This window comes from Scyliorhinus canicula, chromosome 14, assembly GCF_902713615.1.
Source record: "Scyliorhinus canicula chromosome 14, sScyCan1.1, whole genome shotgun sequence".
Lineage (NCBI taxonomy): Eukaryota > Metazoa > Chordata > Chondrichthyes > Carcharhiniformes > Scyliorhinidae > Scyliorhinus > Scyliorhinus canicula.
The window spans coordinates 73,279,671-73,298,195 of record NC_052159.1 but is presented as its reverse complement, the minus strand read 5'-3'; the positions used below and the strand labels follow the sequence as shown (position 1 = coordinate 73,298,195).

Below are 18,525 nucleotides of genomic sequence, written 5' to 3'. Positions count from 1 at the left end.
AATTGGTGTTGTTTCCATGTTTCTGCTGCCATTGATCTTCTAGATGGTTGTGTTTTGGGAGTTGCTGTCTAAGGTGCCTTGCTAATTTTCTGCAGTGTGCCTTTTAGATAGTATGCACTGCTGCCATTGTGCATTGGTGGTGGAGGGAGTGAATGTTTGTGGATGGGATTGCAATCAAGCTGACTGCTTTGTCCTGGATGCTGTCAAACCTCTTCAGTGTTGTTGGAGCTGCACTCAATCCCAGCGAGAGAGTATTCTGTTGCACTCCCATCTTAAGTCTTGTAGATGATGAACAGGCTTTGGGGAGTCAGGAGATGAGTTACTTGCCTCAGGATTCTTAGCCCCTAACCTGTTTTTGTAGCCACATTATTTACATGGCTAGTCCAGTTCAGTTACTGGTCAATGGCAACCCCTCGATGTTGATGGGGTGAACGCTGCGCGATTCCTTCCACTGAGGCACAGCCTGAGGATAAGAGGCCAATCATTTAGGGATGAGGCTAGGAGAGATTATGGGTTGGATTCTTCCGCCCCGTCCACCGCAAGATCACCATGGGCGGGATGCGAACCATGAAACGGTCCATTGACCTTGGGTGGGAATTTACGGTCGCCGGGCAGGTCCGACCGGAGAATTCGGCCCTATTTCACTCAAATGGTGGTGAATCTTTGGAATTCGCTATCCCAGGGGGTTATGGATGCTCTGTTGTTCAATATATTTAAGGCTGGGATGAACAAACGTTTGGCTTCAGAGAATCAAGGGATATGGGAAACAGGCAGGAAAGTGCAGCATAAACATGGATCAGCCCTGATCTTAATACATGGCTCGATGGGCCGTTTAGTCTACTCCAACTCTTATTTCTTGTGACCATCGTATCTCAGCACAGAATGGGCGCATCCAGCTTGTTGTACCTCTGCCAGCACTTTGAAATAATTATCCATTTCAGTTCCATATCCCAGCTTTCTCCCCGTCAACCCTGAAAATTTGTACTGTTCAATTGCCTTTGAAAAGTTCATAAAGAATCTGTTTCCACAGCACAAGCATTTCAGATCTTAACTGTCTGAGGGGTGGGGTTGAGGGGGGAGGGGGAGGAGTGAATGGCCTTATTTTCTCAGTCCTTTTGCCAGCTATTTTTGAATATTATCTTTTACCCACCCACTTGCCAGAAGTAGTTTCTAATTTATCTAAATCTTCTGCTTTTGAGAACAATCCAGCTGCCCCAAATTCTCCATGTAACTGAAGTGTAAAACCCCTGGTATCATCTTGGTCGGCCTTGTCTGTTTGTTTCTGAGCCTTGCCATCCTTCCTACAGTGTTGTATCTAGAATTGTGCACACTACTCTCCTAACTACAATGATTTATAAAGGTTTAGCAATTAATTGTTTTCGCATTCAGTGCCCTTGCCTACAAAACCAAGACATTGTTAAATGTCTTATCCGTGTATCCTAAAACCTCAAAGATTTGTGAATGTATATTATATAATATATATATATATATGTGCCCGAACACTGAAAACTTAAAAGGACTCCAAACATTTTAATACAAGAAAGTATCTTGCGATTGTTTTCCAACCATCAACCATCTTTATCAAAATGGTCATGTTCTCCTTGATCATATCACTATTATCAGCTACTTTATGAAAATTCATACAATTGCAGTTCCTTTCCTTTATTCAAAAAGTTGTGTAAGGATGGTCGACCGTGACTTGCCTGCTAGAAATCAAGGCTGAATTGATGAACTCCTGTTTCTCCAAGTGCTGAATAACTTCTTACTGTATTAGAAATATTTTACCAACTCAACTATGCCTGTTCAGTATTGCCTTGTTTTTCTGTCATTATGATCAGGAGAGTGATTGTGCCACTCAAATGCCCAAGCGCAATTTTCCTTTCCACATAATTTTAGAAAATCTGAGTCGAGGCCCCTCATTTCCTTGCTAGTTTTAGTCGGGAAACTTGGATGTAAGTCACTGGGCTTCCTTCATTCATCCATCTGATATGAATGCTATTACTAGGATTTCAAAGGGGCTCGGAAATGTAGACCACTACAGGTCACATGACCTAATTCAGTAAAACCAGAAGAAATGAATGCCTTGAGCTTAAGGAAGGTGAATTAAAAACTAATTTGAAATATCAGTAAGAGGCTGGTTAATCTTGGAACTAGCTCCCTCAACAGATTTATTACCTATTCCAGTCTCTTTTTGAGCAATTAAAATTCCCTGTGATTGTAATATTGTTTACATACATACTATTAATTTATATTCGCTCAGATCTTCTGGTCTTTGGATTCTTGGAACCTGTATATACCCTCAAGATATACCTTGCACTTCAGGACCCTGAAACTCAGATTGGATATTTTTTCAGAGACTTTTGCAGTTTTCCAATCTGCTGGGACTTTCCCAGAATCCAGGAAATTTTGGAAGGTTATAACCAATGCATCCACTAACTCTGCAGCCACCTCTTTTAAGAGCTGAGGATGCAAGTCATCCGCTTCAGGGGACTTGCCAGTCTTTAGTCTTCCTAGCACTTGATTTTTAGTGATCGGGATTGTTTTAAAGTATCCCCTTTTCCTCTTAGTCAACCCTGATTTATATTTTTCACCTGACAGCTTTTCTAAAACCTTTTTGTTACAATCTAATTAATATTTATTTTTAGCACAAAGAATAGCTTTTGAACAATAAGCTGCATCAAATAATTATCTCATGTCATTGTGTCATTATTGTGTCATTTTGCCACACTTGACCAATTTCATCATATCATTCATCCCTCCTATGCCACCTCTTCTGACCCATGCCACCCCTGTCCAATGCCATTCTGAGTTCCCATGCTATCCCCTTCATGCCATCCCCTTCATGCCATCCCCTTCATGCCATCTGACCCTTTGCTTCCACCCCCCATGTCAACCCCATCATGCTCTTGCCATCCCACTCAGTCTCATGGGGGGAAAAAGTTTCTTCATCCAGGGTAGCATTGTCATTGGGTTCTCTTGCCATATGCTGTTTTTGTTCTCTACAGCCATCCCCTCACCCAGACGCCACCACCATGACTAACAGTCTTACGTGCACCAAACCTCTGCTTGTCGCATGGATCTCTGTGTATACTAGGCACTGCTCACCAACAGATGTGTCCCTTAAAGCAACGAATCAGAGCAGTCTGGATGGACAATTCCTGAGTGATATAATAGATGTTTTCTGTTTGGATCTTGGTTTGCTACTCTAAAAATGATACCACCATGTTTTGTGTAAGCCCAGTGGCAGTAAAATGGAGTTGTGGCATTGTCAGTCGTAGCTATTGTCCATCTGAGGATAACAGTAGATTAGGGATATTGCCATGTTTTGGTTTGCATGCTTTTGTATTGGTGATATGGGGTCAGTATTAGAACGTATAATAGACATGCTCAATAGTTAATGAAGTAATACCAAGCTGATCACTTCATTTTTACAATCAGTGTCAGAATCCATTAGAAGCTCATCTTATCCCTGTTACCTCAAAAGATTTGAAATCCTGTCACAACAGTGGCCTGCACCTCCGGTGGTAATCTGCTCCAATCTTGTCCTTTCCCCTTCAGTTGCTCGGAATTTCAATGAACATGACTAAGAAATAATATAGACAATAAGAGCAGGCATAGGCCATTTAAGCGTCTTCCGCTATTCATTATGATCATGGCTGATCATCCAACTCAGAAACCAGTTCCTGCATTTTCCCCCATATCAAAGAACAGCACAGGAGCAGGCCCTTCGGCCCTCTAATCCTAGGTCGATCATGATGCCTGTCTACAGTAAAACCTTCTGCATTTCCAGGGTCCATACCATTCTATTCCCACCCTATTTCTATACTTGTGAAGATGCTTCTTAAACGTTGCTATCGTACCTGTTTCCACCATCCTACCCTGACAACGAGTTCCAGGCACTCATCCCCTCTTGTGTAAAAAAAAACTTGCCTCGTACATCTCCTCTAAACTTTGCTCCTCGCACCTTCAACCTATGTCCCCTAATAATTGGCTTTTCCACCCTGGGGAAAAGCTTCTGACTCCCCATTCTGTCCATGTCACTCAATTTTATAAACTTCTATCAGGTCATCTCTCAAGCTCCTTCAATCCAGTGAAAACAATCCGAGTTTATCCAACCTCTCCTTCGAACTTATACCTTCCAGACCAGGCAGCATCCTGGTAAACTTCTTATCTGCTCTCTCCAAAGCCTCCACATCCATTGACTGTGTGCAACCAGAATTGTACGCAATACTCCGCAAGTGTGGCCTCACTAAGGTTCTGTACAGCTGCAGCATGACTTTTCAATTTTTATACTCAATGCCCCGACCGATAAAGGCAATTACGCCGTATGCCTTCTTGACTATCTTATCCACCTGCGTTGCCACTTTCAGCAATCTGTGGACCCGGACGCCCAGATCGCTCTGCCTGTCAATACTCTAAGGGTTCTGCCATTTACTGTATACTTCCCACCTGTATTGGACCTTCCAAATGCATTACTTCACATTTATCCGGATTAAACGCCATCTGCCATTTCTCTGCCCGAGGCTCCAACCAATCTGTATCCTGCTGTATACTCTGACAGTCCTCATCACTATCCACAACTCCACCAACCTTTGTATCATCCGCAAACTTACTAATCAGACCAGTTACTCCAAATCATTTATATATACTACAAACAGAAAACTTCCCAGCACCGATCCCTGCGGGAACACCACAAGCCATAACCCTCCATTCAGAAAAGCACCCTTCCACTGCTACCCTCTGTCTTCTATGACCAAGCCAGTTCTGTATCAATATTGCCAGTTCACCTCTGATCCCATGTGAGTTCACCTTTTGTACCAGTCTGCTATGAGGGACCTTGTCAAAGGTTTTACTGAAGTCCATGTAAACAACGTCCACGACAATATTCTTTGATCCTTTCAGCCTCAAAAGAAATATCTAACTCCTACTTGAAAACATACAATGTTTTAGCCTCAACTGCTTTCTGTGGTAACGAATTCCAGAGGCTCACCTCTCTTTGGGTGAAGAAATTCCTCCTCCATCTCAGCCCTAAATGGTTACGCCTTGTTCTCAGGCTGACACCTGGTTCTGGGCTCCCCCGCCATCGGGAGCATGCTTTCTGCATCTACCCAGTCTAGTCCTATTAGAGTTTTGTAAGTTTCTATGAGATCCTCCTCCCACACTTCTAAACCCCAGCGAATGTACGACTCGATCTCTCCTCGTACGTTAGTCCCGCCATCACAGGAATCAGTCTGGTAAACCGTTGTTGCATTCCTTCCAGAGCAAGAACAGCCTTCCTCGGATAAGGAGACCAAAACTGCACACACTATTCCAGGTGTGGTCTTACCAAGGCCCTGTATAAGAATATATGAGGTGGTTTCCCTTGTGTGTTTAAAGGAAATGCAAGTCCTCCTCCCAAAAGATCCTCTACATGTAAGCAGTAAATGTCTCTCAAGCGAAAGAGAAAATGCTGGAAAATCTCAGCAGGTCTGGCAGCATCTGTAGGGAGAGCAAAGAGCTAACATTTCGAGTCCGATGACTTTGTCAAATGTCTCTCAAGGTTCTTGCTTCTCCACCATCACTGTCAAAGGTGTATTGGTTTCACTAGTGGCCATGGTTTGTAACCATGAGCATGGGATTCTTACCTGGGCAGGGATTTTCAGCCCGTGAGGTCTCAAATGACCTACATCTGTTACCCCGTTACCGTACAAAAGGGATTTCAATCAGCCAGGTTAACTCCAGCTGCAGTTGATCAGAATGGCCACTGAGATCTGTAAATAGCATTACATTGGTGGCAGTTAATTGTCATTATAGTGGTGAATTGGCTACCCCAAGAATGCAAAATCTTATGTCAATTGATATCCAGCCCATTGTATGATATTAAAAAAAAAAGATCTCTTCACTAATTCAAAGACCAAACATGCAATAACAAAACACAAAAGAAAATTACTGCGGATGTTAGAATCCAAAAGCAAAATAGAAAATACTGGACAATCTCAGCAGGTCTGACGTTAGAGAGAAGAAGGTTAAGAGGTGACTTAATAGAGGCATACAAAATGATCAGAGGGTTAGATAGGGTGGACAGTGAGAGCCTTCTCCCGCGGATGGAGGTGGCTAGCACGAGGGGACATAGCCTTAAATTGAGGGGTAATAGATATAGGACAGACGTCAGAGGTAGGTTTTTTACGTAAAGAGTGGTGAGGCCGTGGAATGCCCTACCTGCAACAGTAGTGACCTCGCCAACATTGAGGGCATTTAAAAGTTTATTGGATAAGTATATGGATGATAATGGCATAGTGTAGGTTAGATGGCCTTTAGTTTTTGACTTCCCATGTCGGTGCAACATCGTGGGCCGAAGGGCCTGTACTGCGTTGTATCGTTCTATGTTCTATCTGTGGAGAGAGAAGGGAGCTAACGTTTTGAGTCTGGAGAACTCTTACTTGCATGCAGAAGTGTAGTGTTTCATCTTGTACTTTAAAAACTGGCTAAGGAAAAGAGAGCTTGGCTAGGAAAAGAGAACTTACTATGTGACATTCCAACTTTTAGCCTAGAGGATGAAAGTGATTGAACACTTTCCACTGATGCACCAAAAACTGCTACACAAATCACTGATGGTGTGATACTGGGGTAAGATGCAGCCAATTGAACTTTCCACCGTTTTCTTTAAACTGAAATTCTCAATTTCTTTGCAACATTCAGTCTGGCTACTCAACAGAGAACTCCTGCAATGCACCAATGCCAGAGAGTTTGGAAGGCAGCCAATTCTGTGACAAAAACTTCTGGTTGTGATTTGAACACTCAGCTGCTTAAGCTCGTGGTCTGGCAGTATTAAAGATATGAGAAAATTATCAATACAACACAAATAGTGTTATATTCACTTTGGGTTTATCAGTATAATTTATGGGGAGGTATGAATGTTTACCATGTTGAACTGATTTGGAACTCTGATGTTTGTCTTTTCCAGTTGTTTTTTCTAGTGATCAAATTAGACCAGAGTCGATGAAGCAAGATCCAAGCAGAAAAGGATCTGTTGTCAATGTAAATCCAACAAATATAAGGCCACAAAGTGACACACCTGAAATCCGCAAGTACAAGAAGAGATTCAACTCTGAGATTCTTTGTGCTGCTTTATGGGGCAAGTTCTTTTCACTTACCTGTCCAATATTACTTGTACGTCAAAATACAAATTAATGTAAGATTGTGTGTGTGAATAATGAAGTCCACATTGCCTGTCAGTCTAGTCTTTTTATCTGAGTTTTTATTTTAGAAATTTAGAGTACACAATTTATTATTTCCAATTAAGGGACAATTTTAGCGTGTCCAATCCACCTAGCCTGCACATCTTTTGGATTGTGGGGGCGAAACCAACGCAAACACGGGAGAATGTGCAAACTCCACACGGACAGTGACCCAGAGCCGGGATGGCATCTGGGACCTTGGCACCATGAGGCAGCACTGCACCACTGTGCTGCCCCTCTTTTTATCTGAGTTGATTGATTGTTTGGTATTTATTGTCACATGTACCGAAGTACAGTGAAAAGTATTTTTCTGCAGCCAATGGAACATCCACAGTACGTACATAGTAGATAAAGTACACTGACAGTGGTGCATCAACAAATAGTGATTGCTTACAATGCGGAACAAGGCCAAACAAGAGCAGCATAGGGCGTCGTGAATAGTGTTCTTACAGGGAACAGATCAGTCCAAGGGTGAGTCGTTGAGGAGTCTAGTAACTATGGGGAAGAAGCTGTTCCTATGTCTGGATGTGCAGGTCTTCAGACTTGTGTATCTTCTGCCTGATGGAAGGGTCTGGAAGAGGCAATGTCTGGGTGTGAGGGGTCTCTGACAATGCTGTCTGCCTTTCTGAGGCAGCAGGAGGTGTATACAGAATCAATGGGAGGTTGGCAAGCTTGTGTGATGTGTTGGGCTGAGTTCACCACACTCTGCAGTTTCTTGCGATCCTTAATCAGGTGGGTGCCCTGATGAAGGAGCTGCGCTCTGAAAGCTAGTGATTCCAAACAAACCTGTTGGTCTTCAACCTGATGTTATAAGACTTCTTACTGTGCCCACCCCTATCCAATGCCTTCATCTCCACATCATAAAATGGGATAGAAAGAGACTAGAGTCAGCTCTGTGTTGACATTGGATTTATACAAACTTTAGTTGTCGTCACAAAACAAAATTGCTCTCCACTGGGCTGGATTAGCTCAGTGAGCTAAACAGCTGGCTTGTAATGCAAAACAAGGTCAGCACCGTGGGTTCCTTTCCCGTACCAGCCTTCCTGAACAGGCGCCGGAATGTGGCGACTAGGGGCTTTTCACAGTAACTTCATTGAAGCCTACTTGTGACAATAAGTGACTATTATTATTAATTATGCTATAAATGTTCTGTATTGTTAAATGAACAGGGTGTTTACTTTTTGCTGCTTTTTTTTTATTTAGGTGTGAATTTGTTAGTGGGTACAGAAAGTGGGCTGATGCTGCTGGACAGGAGCGGTCAGGGGAAGGTGTACCCTCTGATCAATCGTAGACGCTTTCAGCAGATGGATGTGCTCGAGGGTTTGAATGTGTTGGTAACAATATCAGGTAAGTGTTAATTGGCCACCTGGACATATCAAACACTTGTTGCAGTACTTTGTTTTGTGGCAGCCTTTACTAAATGTATATTGAGAAAATAGCTTCATGCTTTTGTCAAGTGATTTGCAGGTAACTAAAATCGGAAGTTGGCCACTTGAAATCAGATTGCGCATTTCAATTCAAATTCATTGTTAGGGAAAATCAGTACGTATTACCTGTGCAAAGAGTTTTCAGCATTCGAAAGTCCCGAAAGACGTGCTTGTTGGGTGAATTGGACATTCTGATTTCTCCTTTAGTGTACTCGAACAGGTGCTGGAGTGTGGCAATTAGGAGATTTTCACAGTAACTTCATTCCAGTGTTAATGTAAGCCTTCTTGTGACAATAATAAAGATTATTATTATTAAAATATGAATAGTCAGTGTGGTCCCAATAGCCTACTACACCATTTGGTAAGATAACAGCTGATCTGACCTTGCCCTCAACTCCACTTCTCTGCCTGATTACCATAACCCTTGACTTGCCTATAATTAAAAAATCTGTATATCTCAGCCTGAAATATATATATATATATGTACTGAGTGAGCCTCCACTACTCTCTGGGGTAGCAAATTCAAAAGATTCACGACTGCCTAGAAGAAGCAATTCCTCCTCAACTTTCACCTTAAATGGGAGATTCCATATTCTGAAACTATTGTTATGGTTTTGGACCAGACCCCACATTTTTGGCAACATCCAGATAGGAACCAATAATGCTTTTGTTTAAAGTAGACAAAGTTTGAGAATCCACTTGCAGAAAATAAAGTCACAATATTTCATGGGTTTTGGACAAACAAAAATATACTTTACCAGATCAGAAATATGAGACAGTTTACAGCATCTGTATTCTCCTCTATTTTTCAGGATTAATATGAGGCACATGTGAATTAACAGATAAACTATGGTTGAATACACCACACCAATAAACGGCAGATGCAACCGATAGATTCGACCCAGGTGTCAGTAAACACGGAGGGGAAGATTTTCAGGTTTTTCCTACTGGCGGGAACTTCTGGTCCCGCCAAGGTCAACGGCCACTGCCCGACTCATGACAGGTTCCTCAACCGGTGAGACTGGCGAGCCACACAAATGGTCACTCATTGACTTAGACAAGACTGGAAATTCCACCAGTAGCCAACGGCTTGCCACCGCTGTCATGGGGGATGGGTGCAAATGCCCGGCCTGAGAGTAAACTAATATCGTCAAAACACTCTCTCTCTCGCAAGATCCCACCTTGAAATTATCTCCAAGCATTGCTTCAACATGGACAGCCTCAATGATGGTGCACCTCCCAGGATTCCAATCTTGTCACCTGAGACTCTCTTCTAGATTCTGTTCTAGTCTACATTCTAGCACTAACTTAAAAGACAGCTTGAGCTCTTCAGCTGCGCCAAGCAAAATACTTCCTGCTCCAAATAGTTATCTTTGCCCCAGAGTCCTACAGCATGGAATCATGAACTTTCTGCTGCCCAGGGCTTCTTCCATGCCATCTTTGATGGTTAGGGCTTCTACTGCGCCCTCTTCTGATGGCCAGAACTTCTCCCGTGCCCTCTATGATGGCCAGGGCTTCTGCCATGTCCTCTGTGATGGCCAGGACTTCTCCCGTGCCCTCTGTGATGGCCAGGGCTTCTGCCATGTCCTCTGTGATGGCTAGGGCTTCCGCCGCACCCTCTTTGGCCGGGGTTTCCTCAATGTCCTCACTACTTAAAGTTGAACAACCGCTGCCCTTTTTCTGCTTGGAACCTCTTTCTCTGCTCTTTTCCTTCTTAACTGGTACTTCTCCCGGTGCCACCTTCCTTTGGGACTCCACCTTGTCCCCTGTCTGGAACTCTCTTTCTCTCTACGGTGCCCCACTCCTAGTCACAGGACCAGGGTTTCCATGCCTTATTTCAAAAAATAGTTATTGGTAGGACAGTATTGCTGAAAGTGAGACATGTCAAAGCTTTTTATCTTGCACTCATCAGGACAATTTTCAAGAATACCAATGTCAGGGGGAACCACAAATTTATTTTTCCTGCCAAAGTGGATAACCTCATTTTTTCCAGTCTACGTTCGATCTGCCATTTTTTTTGCCTACTCGCTAAACCTATCTATTCCCTTGAAGACTCCTTTGGATCCTCCTCAAGCCTGCTTTTCCCTTTATCTTCTGATCATTGGCAAATTTGGCTTCAATACAGTCTATCCCTTCATTCAAGTCATTAATATGGATTGCAAATAGTTGAGGCCCTTGTACTAATTCCTGTACTAATTCCTGTGGCATCTTCTTAGTGCCAGTTCAAAAATGACTAATTTATCCCTGACTTTCTGTTAGTTAGCCAAATCTCTTCATGCGAATATGTCACCCCAGCCTCATGAGCTCTTGTCTTGTATGATAGCCTTTTGTGGCATGCTATTGAATACCTTTTGGCAGTACAAATACATGGAGTGCGATTCTCCAGCCGCATTGCGCTCCAGCGAGGGTGCAACGCCGCCAGAGAATCCCGGGAGATGCCTGCAGAGAACCTCCCGACAAGCTTCGCACCTCGCGAGATTCACCAAAGTCCCGCGAGATGTCGGAGTCGGAACTCAGGCCCAAATGGGTGCAATGAAACGCTGCTCCCGGAAGTATGTTGTAAACCTACTTATGATCTGCCTGCCTGGGAACCACCAGCATCCTTCGATTCTCCAGTCTCCCCAGGGAGGCTGTAGCCGGGCGCTGATCAGTGCTGGTCCATATAAATGTGGGCCAGGTGGGACGCCACCCGGGGGATCCCCTGCGCCATCGGAGACCCCTGGATGGTCAGGGTACGTACAGTGTGGCCCCCGGCCCTTCCCCTGGAAAGTGGACAGCTTGGCACTGCACTGCTGCCCTGGCATTGCTAAGGTACCAGTTGGCACTGCCAAACCGTCAGGCGCACTGCCTGGGTGCCAGGGTGATAATGCAAGGATGCCCTCATGCCAGGGGGGCACTGCCAGGGGTGAGGGGGTCCATGCCCATGACATGAGGGTGCAGGAGTGTTTGAAGGATGGTGGTGGTACAGGGCAGGTAAGTATGGTCCTCTGGGAGGTTAGGTGATGATGGGTGGTGGTCCTGGAAGGCAGATGGTGCTGGAAGGGGGCTTGAGAGGGCCTGAAGAGGGTGGACACGGGGACCCATAGCTGGATCACTTGGGGGTGTGTGGGGTAGTGTCCATGTGTGTTTGGGGAGGGGGGGGGGGGGGGGTGTGGTGTGAGGGACCCAGAAGCTCAATTAGAGATCAGGGCATCCTTTCAAAATGGCAGCACGATCTCGGAGTTCAGCTTCATGGTGCTAAAAAAAAACTTATGTGTGGGCTAAACCGATGAGAAACTCCCCACGGCCCAAAAAAGTGGCTAACTGTAATTGAATAGCGGTGGGGAACTCACCGGCTGAGACAGCGGGAAACTCTGAAAAACCCGCCAGAAATTAACTTCAAAATTATTTGGGAGAATCGCCCCCGTGGTTTTTAAAGGTTCCACTTTATTCATCCTGCTTGTTATATCCTCAGATTTATCAAGCATGATTTCCCTCTCAATGAAGTAGAACCACAATGGTTTTTAAATGCAATGCTGATAATAACTTTTTTTTCAATGGCAGATGTTCAGCTAACTAGCTTATAGTTTCCTGCTGCCTGTCTTCCTCCTCTCTTAAATAGGGGTATTATATTTGTGGTGTTCCAATCCACTGGAATCTTTCAGGAAGCTGGGGAATTTTGGAAGATTGCAAACAATCCATACACTATCTTTGCAGCCACTTCTTTTAAGACACTAAGATGCAGGCCATAAAGACCAGGAGACTTTGTTGGCCCTTAGTCCCAATTTCTTCAGTAAATGGTTTAAGTTCTTCCTCTACCCCGGCCCGCCCGATTTTCTATTAATATTAAGGATGGCTTCTACTGTGAGGTAATATACAAACTACTTGGCCAAAGTCGATGCCATTTCCTTGTTTTCAATTATTAATTCCTCAGTCTCATCCTGTAAGGGATCAACTTTCACTTTAACTACTCTCTCCCTTTTTATATGCTTACAGAAGCTCTTGCTGTCTTGGCCCTGTAGGCCATTCCTGCGCCTATTTCTTGTCTTATGATATCAAAAGGTGTCAGCGAAGGATTTAAATCTGGATGTTGAAATTATTGTAACCCTGACGTGATTTGTAGGAAGATTTAATGAATTTCCTCAAGTATGACATTATTAAATGCAGATATGATAAATGATGAAAAAATATTGTAAAGATACACTTGTTTGGTTTAATGATGATACCCAGCACATTTTGGTTCGTAAAAAAAAATAATATTCATGGTATTTATTTAAGACAATGTGTTTAATCTAAAATAAAAGCAAAATTTGGCAGATGCTGAAAATCTAAAGTAAAAACAGAAAATGCTGGAAAAGTTCAGAATATCTGGCACCATCTGTGCATCGCATCAACGTTTTGATTTCAAACGACTTCAAAACTGAAAAAGAGAATTAGTTTAATTTCTTATATCTGACTTAACGCAAATCATAATGAGGGACAATGAATGTAGGCAAATACTTGCAAACTAAATTAAATGGTTGTAAATTAATTGACATCTCTGCATTACGGTCTGTTGGAAATAAAGACATCAGTAGGGTTCACACGAGCAGGTGAAAAGTGCAGTTAAACATCTGCGCGTTAACTGTACATATTGAAATTCAGTCACTGTATCCTGCAAATAAATAAATGCAGAAGAAGCATGGTAAGGGGGCGGAGGTGCCAAAATATCTCACCTCGGAAAATGAAGTCTAAGGAAACATAGACAACATATGCTCCATCAAAATGCTATGAATGACTTGCAAAACTGGTGGTGGTTAAAAATGTATATTCCTGAGCTTGTCAAAATCGGCTTAACATAAAAAGCAGTTATCTTTTAGATATTTAGCTTCAGGCTAACGTCTACAAATTTAAGTAGGTTCAAAGAAGAATGCTTGATTTACGCGGGGGGTGGGGGAAGAAGGACGTGGGAAGTGCAGAAACAGGAGAAGCACCAGGTCCCATGATTTTACTCTTGGCGCCCTGCCCCTTGGTTTTCTTCACATGCACCCAAGCTATCTTAGTCAGATCAATCGAACCGGTCTGTCAGGGTTAGTGTTTGGAATCCTATACCCTGTGTTTATTTCTTAATGCTGATTGACTGGAACCATTGACCTCTCAGATGTCGCTTCCCCATGTCCGACTCCAAATGAGGCCAATGGTATGTTTATTGTCACAGCTCATTAAAGGATTTGAGAAGTTTGAGTTCTTGTTTTACTACTTTCTTTGTATAAAATAGTCTTAAGTATCACATTACATTTAATATTAATTTCAAGGAGTCATTGGGCTTGAAGGATCTTGTTCTGCTTTCTTTATCTTTGCGAGATTGAACAGTTGTGTGAAAGAGATTTTCATCAGCCTATAACTGTAAATCTCAATGTCCTGTGTTACAATCCTAGTTGATGGTGCGATTGGATCAAAAGATTCCAGAATGAAGCCCTGGCTGAAAAGACAATGGGCGGGATTCTCTGTCCTGCCAGCCCCGTTTTCCGGTGCGGAGCGCACTCGCCATCCTCGCGCAACGGGATCCTCCGTTCCGACAGCCGGTCAATGGGATTTCCCATTGTGGCTGCACCACGCCGTCGGGAAACCTGCGGGCGTGGGTGCGCTGCCGTTGAAACAGAGGACCCTGCCGCGGAGAATCAGAGTTGCAGGACCACTAATTAGTTTTAACAACAAGAAAAAATATTTTGTATAAATGAAAAGTTGCATTGTTAGACAGTACGCCTTTATTTCCCCCTTAGCTTAACTAATACACACCGATTTTAAGATGAACTTGGATTGCAAAGTGTATTTTAAGCTACAATGGTCCCATAAACACAGTCCCTTTCAAGCACACAGCTTGGCTGCGATAGACTCCCCTCTAAACCTAAATTAGTGTCTGTGGGTGTCTCATTAGAATCCTCCCAAATGATTGTCACATGAGTTTCCAAACTCCATTTCCAAACACCTGCTTTAACATCTTATAATAATAATAATTTTTTTTCCTTAGCAATTTGCATTACGAAACCCAGACCAGGTTTTAAACATTATACATTTAAACAAAGCTTCCACTCCCCTTTTCACAACAAATCCAGCCCAGGATTTTACACCAACCCCTTTTGGGCATTCTTTGTCTTGACTGCAGTGCAAACTACTCACAATTGCTTTAACTTTCAATTCCCAGACTATAAAAATGACAACAAATGTTTCATCCACCTCTGAAGTCTGCCCTGATTGTCTCTCTAACTCAGAGCACTTTGTTTACTCTTCCTTGAATTCTTATGAACAATACCTTGGTTTGTCCTCTTAAATTCAAGTGCCCGAGGTGGTACGGTGGTGCAGTGGCTATCACTGCTGCCTCGGCATCGAGGACCCGGGTTCGATCCTGACCCTGAGTCACTGTCCGTGTGGAGTTTGCACATTCTCCCCTTATATGCGTGTGTCTCACCCCCACAACCCTAAGATGTGTAGATTAGGTGGATTGGCCACGCTAAATTGCCCTTAGAAAAAAAAAGAATTGGGTATTCTAAATTTATTTTTAAAAACTTCTGGTGTCCTAAATGCCCCAATTCCCTGGTTATCTGGATTGTATCTTGTTCCTTTGCAGGTCTCTTGATCTGTCCCACTTCTCCTGGAAGAGTTGAGAGCTGTTCACTCCCAGTGTGCTGTCTCCGACTGCAATATATACAGCTAAAACTAAAAAGCTTTTCTATCCTTACAAGTGCCTCCAGTTGCTAAGCAACACCCACATGTTTATGCCTTTTATTTATTCTTCTCGCCATACCCCCTCTAAGCACAATAGAGACACAGTTGGAACTTAACCAACCCCGACACGTACAGACACCTTTGCCCAGCATGAATCTATCTATAGGTTTAACCTTTCCTTCCACAGGAACATTTAAAACTATAACTTATTTCTAATGTTTACCAACACAAATATAAATCCCTTAAACTTACCTTTGTTTTCCAACAACTGTTGCAGACACTCTGCACTCAATAGAAAGCTGTGACATCAAGAAAAAACATATAAATGCATGAATTTGATCGACATTCACTGAACTAGTAATACATGGGTTCAGGCTAATGACCCGTGGACATGGACTCAAATCCCACCATGGCAGCTTGTGAAATTTGAATTCCGTGAACCAGTCTAGAATATATAGCTAATCTCAGTCACCATGACCATGGGTACGATTCTTTGGCCTCGGTGCACTCTCCCTCAAGCAAAGCGAGGCTGGTGAATAGCAGGAGAGACTGAAAACAAGAACCGCACTAGGCACCAATCAGTTTGCGATGCAATCGGCCTGCTCCCGTACACAAAATCGGAATCTCGCTGTAGCATGGTGAGAAACCCAATTATCACCACTTAAGCCCTATTTCCATACAATTAATGAGAGCCACCCCTTATCCAACCGCCAGAGCTGGCAGAGCCAGATGATGCAGGGACAGCCACGACTCAAACCAGCTTCCCCTCCATCCCAAGATGAACCCTGGGCACCGAGCAGGAGGAGGTGGCGCCAGTTGCCAATCTGGAACTGTCCAATGGAGTGGCGACAGTGGCCACCAGCTCTCCCGAGTTCCATCTCTCTGATGAGGCCACATCTCACAGCCAGCACCTGGGACAGGGCGGCACTGCTGTGCATGTGCTGCCGACAAGTGCGCTGGGCCCTCCACCCCTTAGCCAACGGCCTCCAGTCATTTAGTAGCCTCCCCAGCAAGTGGTCACACTGGTGGGGAGGGCTTCTGTGTCCAGCCGAGGAGGTGACTCACCACATTTGCTCACAGACAAAGAGCCCAGAGGTGCTGGGCTTGTCACCCTAGTGTTCGGCAGAGTTGGGGATCCTCTGCTGGGGCTAGGGAAACCTCCGCATGGGTAGGCCACCATTGGTTTGGGGGAGCGACCAGGGGAGGGCGGGCAACTGCACGTGGCACTAGCATGGCAACCCATGGATCGCGTGTAACCGGTCAGGGGGGAACCCCTTGTCCCTGCCCGCCTTCCCCGCTGACCACCCATACCCCCAACCGACTGTCGAGGCCTCTGGCCGTGTGGCTGAAGGCTATCGCTAGTAGGGAATTGGCAATTGTGGTTAAGTGAACAAGCCGCACAACCCAAGTGGATTCCCATGGGTGGACGTGCCATGTAGCATGTACCACTATGTCTATGTGTGTCCCCAGGATGCACATCTGAGGTGGAGGCAGCCAGCTGCTTACTATGTCCCATTGCCTTTGATGCCCCGACGGGTACCATCTGGCGGCTCCAGGGCTGGAGGGCCCAGCGCACTTGTCGGCAGCACAGGCACAGCAGTGCCGCCCTGTCCCAGGTGCTGGCTGTGAGATGTGGCCTCATCAGAGAGATGGAACTCGGGAGAGCTGGTGGCCACTGTCGCCACTCCATTGGACAGTTCCAAATTGGCAACTGGCGCCACCTCCTCCTGCTCGGTGCCCAGGGTTCACCTTGGGATGGAGGGGAAGCTGGTTTGAGTCGTGGCTGTCCCTGCATCATCTGGCTCTGCCAGCTCTGGCGGTTTCCTACGATCTGCAGCATGGTGTCGACGCCCTTGGTGATGCTCCTCCGTGACTGGGTCATGCTCTGCAGCGCCTCGGCAATGCCCACCTGTGGCTGGGCCAAGCTCCACAGCATCTTGGCCATTTCCATCTGAGAGCCAGACATATCGCGCAGCACCTCCTCAAGGTCAGCCTGGTACAGAGTGACATCCCCAGCAAGTTAGACCTCCTCCCGAGACCCTCAGCCATGGCCATCACTGACTGCGCAACACCTTGGACACCTTCACTAATAGTGCCAACGTCATGCACCAGGCTCTCATTACGTTCACCGCCTTGGTGCCACACATTGCCGGCGACATCTCCTGTGCTGGAGCCTCTGGGACTCCTCCAAGCAGCTATGGATCTGCTGGAGTGACGCCGAACATTGCTCTGAATGTCATGGCCGCACCCTAACGTCTCCAACAGCCCCAGGATGACCTCTTTCACAGGCTCAGCATCAGCTTGGGACCCAGCTGGATCCTGGGATCCAGCAGACAACAGACTGCTGTCTCGCCTGGGGGTTCCTACCTCCAACTGATGTACATCAGCAGCAGTGAGGTGCTCACCAGATTGTGCCCCAGAGGCCTGACCACTAACATATCCCACCGAGGTACATTTATCTGCGCTGGTAGAGGGTGGGGTGACAGCTGTGACACTACTATTGCGGTGGCATCCTTGGAGCGTTCCTCCAATGTGGTCTCAAGGGATGCTGGAGAGAGGTCACCCAGAATGGGCAGGTTCCGTCAGCTGGTGGACCTGCGGGAGAATGGATATATGGTGAGTGGGATGGATGGGTCAGTCAGCAAGGCAATAACAACGCGTGTTTGACAGGTCCTCCAGATGGAGCCCGGTGGTTCCTCACCTCTGCGGCATCCGCCAACCTCAGCATTGGTGACTGCCCTGTCCTCTGTCACACCAGTCACCTCTAGGGCCCGCTCCTCAAAAGTGGTGAGGATTCTTATGTTGGCACACCACCGCCAGGCTGTGCCCTCTCCCGGAAATTGTGGGAGAGCTTTTCCTGAGGAGACACAGGGGGCATCATTAGCCATACACCTGGTTCACAGCGGTGGGAGGGGATGTGTGAAGGAAGGGTTGGGGCGGGTTTAAGGGAGAGGGGGGTGGAGTACATATGGGGAGTTGGGGGGTGGATGCTTGCCTGGGTCGGAAAGACATCCTGCGTTGTGGGGGGGAACGTGGATGTCTGCTCACTCGTCCTGCCCGGTGTAGATCATTTACCTTTTTCCTGCACTGAAGACCAGTCCTGCTGGTCACACCCCCAGGCTCACACTCCACCACCTCGTCCCAGACAGTACTAGCTGCCCCACAGCTACCCTCCGGGACTCTTGGGGGAACAGGAC

General features: G+C 45.4%; 1 protein-coding gene across 9 annotated transcripts in view; it reads left to right on the top strand.

Annotated features, from left to right (window-relative positions):
* Positions 1-18,525, top strand: part of LOC119977609 (mitogen-activated protein kinase kinase kinase kinase 4) — a 399,419-nt gene that overhangs the window by 344,299 nt on the left and 36,595 nt on the right. For all 9 annotated transcript variants that reach the window (XM_038818739.1, XM_038818736.1, XM_038818742.1 and 6 more), the window contains 2 exons: positions 6,944-7,114; positions 8,421-8,564. In XM_038818739.1, the coding sequence (XP_038674667.1) occupies positions 6,944-7,114; positions 8,421-8,564 (315 nt within the window). The remainder of the gene's footprint in view (positions 1-6,943; positions 7,115-8,420; positions 8,565-18,525) is intronic.